This window comes from Hyperolius riggenbachi, chromosome 1 (assembly GCF_040937935.1).
Source record: "Hyperolius riggenbachi isolate aHypRig1 chromosome 1, aHypRig1.pri, whole genome shotgun sequence".
In the NCBI taxonomy this organism is placed as follows: Eukaryota; Metazoa; Chordata; class Amphibia; order Anura; family Hyperoliidae; genus Hyperolius; species Hyperolius riggenbachi.
The window spans coordinates 88,833,039-88,839,644 of NC_090646.1; the positions used below are offsets into that span (position 1 = coordinate 88,833,039).

The following is a 6,606-nucleotide window of genomic DNA, read 5'->3' on the forward strand; positions in this document are numbered from 1 at the left end:
TTCAGAAAATCGATTGGAAATCAGATCGGACCTGTTGGAAATAAATCACACAGTAAATCTGATAGAAATTTGTATTGTGTGTACCAGGCATAATGCATGATTGTCGAATCGATCATTTCTGTCAGGTCCCATCTAATTCCCAATCGTTTTTCTGATCGATTTTGTATAGAAGTGATCAGAAAAACTATCGGAAATCAGATTCCTCTCGATTTTCGATATAAAGGGAGTTACATGGTGTGTACCAGGCAAAAGAAAAAGGAACATTACTAATGTAAACAATATAAGGCCTGTTTTCCATGGGCGCCTTAATTCCTCATTGTCAGGCAGATTAGCCTCCCGCCTGCTGCCCACAAGTGTCATTCAGCTGCAATGATTTGTAGTCAAATGGAAGTGTTTTGTAACACCACGTGTCATGTTTGAAACATGATGGTGTTACTCAGCGTGGAAGAAAAGGCTCATGTCACATCTGAGAATGGCAACCGCCATGCTCAGATGCAACTTCATGGTTGGGAGCCTGTTTGGTGTGCTAGCAAAAAAGCCCAGGCAGTGATTGGGAGCAGATGACAGGCGGTGAATTCACCAACTTCAGCTGCCTGTGCAAAGAGGTCTAATGGCCCATACTCACGGGCAACTTTTTGTGCTTGTCGCCAGCACACGTGAGAGTGTGGGCGACAGGCCGGCGACAGCTCCTCACCAGGTCCCTCCGCGTACACACGCGGAAGAGAGACCAGCGGCGCGACGGAAGCTGTCGCCGACGTTCCTCCTCCCCCCGCCGGAAGCTCCGTATACCTCAATGGAGGTTGCTGTCGCTAGTCCGCGTACTCACGCGAACTAGCGACAGTTACGGTGGAGTTGCGGCGGCGACTGTCGCGAGGCGATTGACCGCGCCAATCGCCTGGCGACATCAGCGACGGGCGACAGTTCGGGGTGCGCGCCCGTGCGACGGCGCATACTCACGGGCGACCTGTCGCCGCAACACGCGGCGGTAATATGAAACGAAGGGAGGGGTTTCTCCAATAAATGTAAAATATTTTATATTTGTCATCATGCAGCTGAAAAAAAGGCTGCCATTTATTATTATAATTTAGAAAATAGAGTTTATTTCTGAAATCTTGTATTTTTAGTTTGGGTCCACTTTAACCACACAACCCTAGGAATCCACACTACCACAAGTGATGATATACTGTATTTAATGAATATACATAAATACACAGTGCTTCACCTCCTCTAGGAATACATAGAATATTTCCCCATCACACTACACACAGTACTAATGACCACTCCCACTCTTCCAGTGGTACACACAGTACTGCCCCCAACATCTCTTCCAGTGGTACACACAGTACTGCCCCCAACATCCCTTTCAGTGGTACACACAGTACTGCCCCCAACATCCCTTTCAGTGGTACACACAGTACTGCCCCCAACATCCCTTTCAGTGGTACACACAGTACTGCCCCCAACATCCCTTTCAGTGGTACACACAGTACTGCCCCCAACATCCCTTTCAGTGGTACACACAGTACTGCCCCAACATCCCTTTCAGTGGTACACACAGTACTGCCCCAACATCCCTTTCAGTGGTACACACAGTACTGCCTCCAACAGAAGAAGCAAAAACAAATTGGAGGCCTCAAAGCAAGGCATATACCCCAAGTAAAAGATAACTAAAATAATAATTAGTAAAATATAAAAAAAAAAACTTTATTTCATTCAAATAGAAAAAAAAGACACACACACATAGATGCATAAATGGGCCCGACAATCCACAGATCACAACGCCAACACACATGCACACCCTCATTCACTCCAAGTCTGCCAAATCTGCTGGAAGGGTACCCCTTAAAGTGAATGGGAACCGCATTTAAAAAAATATGAGACAGATACTTACCCAAGGAGAGGGAAGGCTCTGGGTCCTAATACTATAGAGCAGTACTTTTCAATCTTTTCACTAATTGTACCACTTTTATCACCTGAAAATGTACAAGTACCACCCGTGTGCCTGCGCAGTAGAGCACAACCAATCAGGCTTGGCTGTTTCCACCAGAATCCAAGCGGAGAGCTGCTACTGCGTATGCGGGTATGCTGAGAAGGAGATCTTTGGGTGTCCTATTACTGGATCCCCTCTGCTGTGGAGGAATGGGGAAGCCCCTTAAGCCCCCGAGGTCCTCACTGTGCTGCCCTGCAGAATAGTTCAGACTTCAGATCAGCAGTAACCCGACTGGCACTAGGCACCATTCGCCTGGCTCTCTCTTCACCACTGATCTGAGGTCTGAAGTATGCCACAGGGCAGCACAGTGAGAAGCGTGTGTGGGGGAGCTGAACTTTGTGGAGGCAAGATGGGACCAGTACAAGTGGCAGGCAAACCTGAGGTGTACCACCTGGCCAACAGCAAAGTACCACTGGTGGTACGCGTACCACAGGTTGAAAAGCCCTGCTATAGAGCCTTCCGGCTCCTCTCCTGGTCCCCTCGATCCAGTGCTGGCTCGCCCGGTAGCAGTATTTGACTAAATTAGTCAAATACTGCTTTACCCGGCCGAAGGAGGCTTCAGAAGTCTTCAGGGAGCCCGAGTGCTCCTGAAGAAGGGCGGCCCTGTACTGCACCTGCGCAAGCACGCTCACGCCTGTGTAGTATGGAGCCGCACGTCTTCGGGCGGACACGGCTCCTGAAGACTTCCAAATACCCTTTAGTCGGGATTGAAACGGGGGGAGCCAGCACAGGATAGAGAGCACCGAGAGAGGAGACAGAAGGCTCTATATGACCCAGAGCCTTCCCTCTCGTAAATATTTGCTTCATTTTTTTTTAAATGCGGTTCCCATTCACTTTAAGGATCAGTAGACAATACGATCACTGCAGAACACTGTTCATAAATTATTGTAAGATTCTCTGATATCCAACACCAATTGAATTAACTAACATACATTTGTAGCAATGTATGTAAGGCGCTGCAGCCTCCTCTAGTGGTCACACACACCCTGCCCCCTCCCATAATGGTCCCACACAACGATGCCCCCTCCCATAATGGTCCCACACAGTGCTTCCCCCTCCCCTAGTGGTCCCACACAGCCCTGTCCCCTCCCCTAGTGGTCACACACAGCACTGCCCCCTCCCCTAGTGGTCACACACAGCACTGCCCCCTCTCCTAGTGGCCACACACAGCACTGCCCCCTCTCCTAGTGGCCACACACAGCACTGCCCCCTCCCCTAGTGGCCACACACAGCACTGCCCCCTCCCCTAGTGGCCACACACAGCACTGCCCCCTCCCTTAGTGGCCACACACAGCACTGCCCCCTCCCCTAGTGGCCACACACAGCACTGCCCCCTCCCCTAGTAACCACACACAGCACTGCCCCCTCCCCTAGTGGCCACACACAGCACTGCCCCCTCCCCTAGTGGCCACACACAGCATTTCCCCTCCCTTAGTTGCCACACACAGCATTTCCCCTCCCCTAGTGGTCACACACAGCATTTCCCCTCCCCTAGTGGTCACACAGCGCGGAGCAGTGCTTTTCGGCGCAGCCGGCGCCACCATAGACTATACTAGAATCACAGTCAGAAGACGGAGCCGAGGTTGCTTAAAAAACACAATTCGGCCTTCAGCAATAGCTGGAAGCCGAATTATATCATTCTCCCCACTATCCATGGCGGCCTGGAGGGGGAATAGTAATTAATACGGCCCAGACTTGTGCAGAAGCAGGATCAGCCATATAACAGCTGTATCCTGCGCCCAAGTCTACCGAAGCCGATTTCAAATGCATGCACACAGCATTGCCCCCTCCCCTAGTGGTCACACACAGCCCTGCCCCCTCCCCTAGTGGTCACACACACAGCCCTGCCCCCTCCCCTAGTGGTCACACACACAGCCCTGCCCCCTCCCCTAGTGGTCACACACACAGCCCTGCCCCCTCCCCTAGTGGTCACACACACAGCCCTGCCCCCTCCCCTAGTGGTCACACAGCAGCACTGCCCCCTCCCCTAGTGGTCACACAGCAGCACTGCCCCCTCCCCTAGTGGTCACACAACAGCACTGCACCCTCCCCTAGTGGTCACACAACAGCACTGCCCCCTCCCCTAGTGGTCACACAACAGCACTGCCCCTCCCCTAGTGGTCACACAGCAGCACTGCCCCCTCCCCTAGTGGTCACACAGCAGCACTGCCCCCTCCCCTAGTGGTCACACAGCAGCACTGCCCCCTCCCCTAGTGGTCACACAGCAGCACTGCCCCCTCCCCTAGTGGTCACACAGCAGCCCTGCCCCCTCCCCTAGTGGTCACACACAGCCCTGCCCCCTCCCCTAGTGGCCACACAGGAGCACTGCCCCTTCCCCTAGTGGCCACACAGCAGCACTGCCCGCCTCCCCTAGTGGTCACACACAGCACTCTCCCCCCCCACTAGTGGTCACACAGCAGCACTGCCCCTCCCCTAGTGGCCACACAGCAGCACTGCCCCCTCCCCTAGTGGTCACACAGCAGCACTGCCCCCGCTCCCCTAGTGGTCACACAGCAGCACTGCTCCCTCCCCTAGTGGTCACACACAGCCCTGCCCCCTCCCCTAGTGGCCACACAGCAGCACTGCCCCTTCCCCTAGTGGCCACACAGCAGCACTGCCCGCCTCCCCTAGTGGTCACACACAGCACTGCCCCTCCCCTAGTGGCCACACAGCAGCACTGCCCCCTCCCCTAGTGGCCACACAGCAGCACTGCCCCCTCCCCTAGTGGTCACACAGCAGCACTGCCCCCGCTCCCCTAGTGGTCACACAGCAGCACTGCTCCCTCCCCTAGTGGTCACACACAGCCCTGCCCCCTCCCCTAGTGGCCACACAGCAGCACTGCCCCTTCCCCTAGTGGTCACACAGCAGCACTGCCCCCTCCCCTAGTGGTCACACACAGCACTGCCCCTCCCCTAGTGGCCACACAGCAGCACTGCCCCCTCCCCTAGTGGCCACACAGCAGCACTGCCCCCTCCCCTAGTGGCCACACAGCAGCACTGCCCCCTCCCACAGTGATTATGCACACTTGCACAGTGCCGCCCTCCAGTGTTGACAGACAGGACGCACATGCAGCAATGGTGAACTATAATGATCAGCAATGTCCGCAGCCGGTGTCCGGCACTCCTCCCGCCGGCGGGGGCGCTGTACTCACGCTCGGAGCAGCGGCTCTTCGGGCACGACCGGGGGTCCCTGCTGCTGCAGCTGCTGGAAGGATTTCAGGGACTCGAAGGCTCTCATTAGCTTCTCCATGGTGGCCATGTTCCCTGGGCGGCCCCCAGCTCACCGCCTCTCCGCCAGCGCCATCCCCCCGCCGTTAGTACCGGGAATCACTGACAGCTCCGGCCTACCCCGCTTCACTGCCCTCCGCCAATAGCGAGCGCCGCCAGCGCTAGACTGACAGCAGCGCTGACCAATGCGGGCGCAGGACCAGGTGACGTCACCTAACAGGAGATTGGTGGGAAAAGAAAAGAGGCCGAGCCAGCACTGAAGGGGTGTGAGAAAGAAGGTCGCGGGGCGTGGCTATGAACGGGTCCCACTCGCCAGCCGTAGTAGAGGGATGCTGGGCGCTGCAGGAGATTGCGGGCTGTAGCAAGACTAGTGGCTGCTGTGGGTACTGTGCAGGCAAGTGCCAGGCGGACTCTACCGTGAGCTGTGAGAGTTATCTCTGGTGAAATGACACCTTCTGCATTAAGCTTGTTGGGTGGTCTGTAACTTCTGCATTATAATGTGGAACTCCAGTGAAAACAATGTAACAAAAAAATGCTTCCTTTTTACAATAATTATGCATACCTCCCAACTTATTGAGATCAGAAAGAGGGACATGTAAGCCACACCCCTGCCACACCTCCAACCACGCCCCTGACCCCCCCCCCCAATCACACACACTATGAAGATTTCATAAGAAAAATATGTTGTTTCATAATTCAAACCACACTGGTCCTTTCTATCCTGGTTCATTTTCCTTCATATTAACAATTGAACAATATTCAACAATAAGAAATATATAAATTTAAAGGATGGGAATAAAGTTTAGAGTCAATCAAACACATTTTTCAGCAAGAAAATACACATATTTACATAAGAAAGAGGGACAAAGTCCTGAAAGAGGGACAAAGTCCTGAAAGAGGGACAAATGAGGAGGAAAGAGGGACAGTGGGACAGGGCTCCGAAAGAGGGACAGTTGTGAGCTATGATTATGTATAAATGATTTAGTCAGTGTTTGCCCATTGTAAAAGCTTTCCTCTCCTTTATTTATATTCTGACAATGATCACATGGTGACATTTTTACTGCTGGCAGGTGATGTCAGTGGAAGTAGCTGCTGCTTGCTTTTTTGGCAGCTGTGAACAGTTATTTCCCACAATGCAACAAGGTTCACAGACAGCAAACTGCCAGGACCATGGTCCTCACAGTTTCCTGTAGGAGGGGTTTCACCACAATATCAGCCATACAGAGCCCCCTGATGATCCATCTGTGAAAAGGTAAAAATTTCTTATGGGAAAGGGGGTATCAGCTACTGATTGGGATGAAATTCAATTCTTGGTCACGGTTTCAACCACTTAACGACCGCCTAACGCCGATAGGCGTTGGCAGGTCGCAAATGGTTTTGCATGGAAAC

The 6,606-nt window shown here is 53.2% G+C and overlaps 1 protein-coding gene across 2 annotated transcripts in view; it reads right to left on the reverse strand.

Annotated features, from left to right (window-relative positions):
- HTT (huntingtin) overlaps window positions 1–5,387 on the reverse strand; it is a 289,833-nt gene extending 284,446 nt beyond the window's left edge. For both annotated transcript variants that reach the window (XM_068276315.1, XM_068276307.1), the window contains exon 1: window positions 5,142–5,387. In XM_068276315.1, the coding sequence (XP_068132416.1) occupies window positions 5,142–5,248 (107 nt within the window). In that variant the 5' untranslated portion in view covers window positions 5,249–5,387. The remainder of the gene's footprint in view (window positions 1–5,141) is intronic.
- Window positions 5,388–6,606: the final 1,219 nt, after the last annotated feature.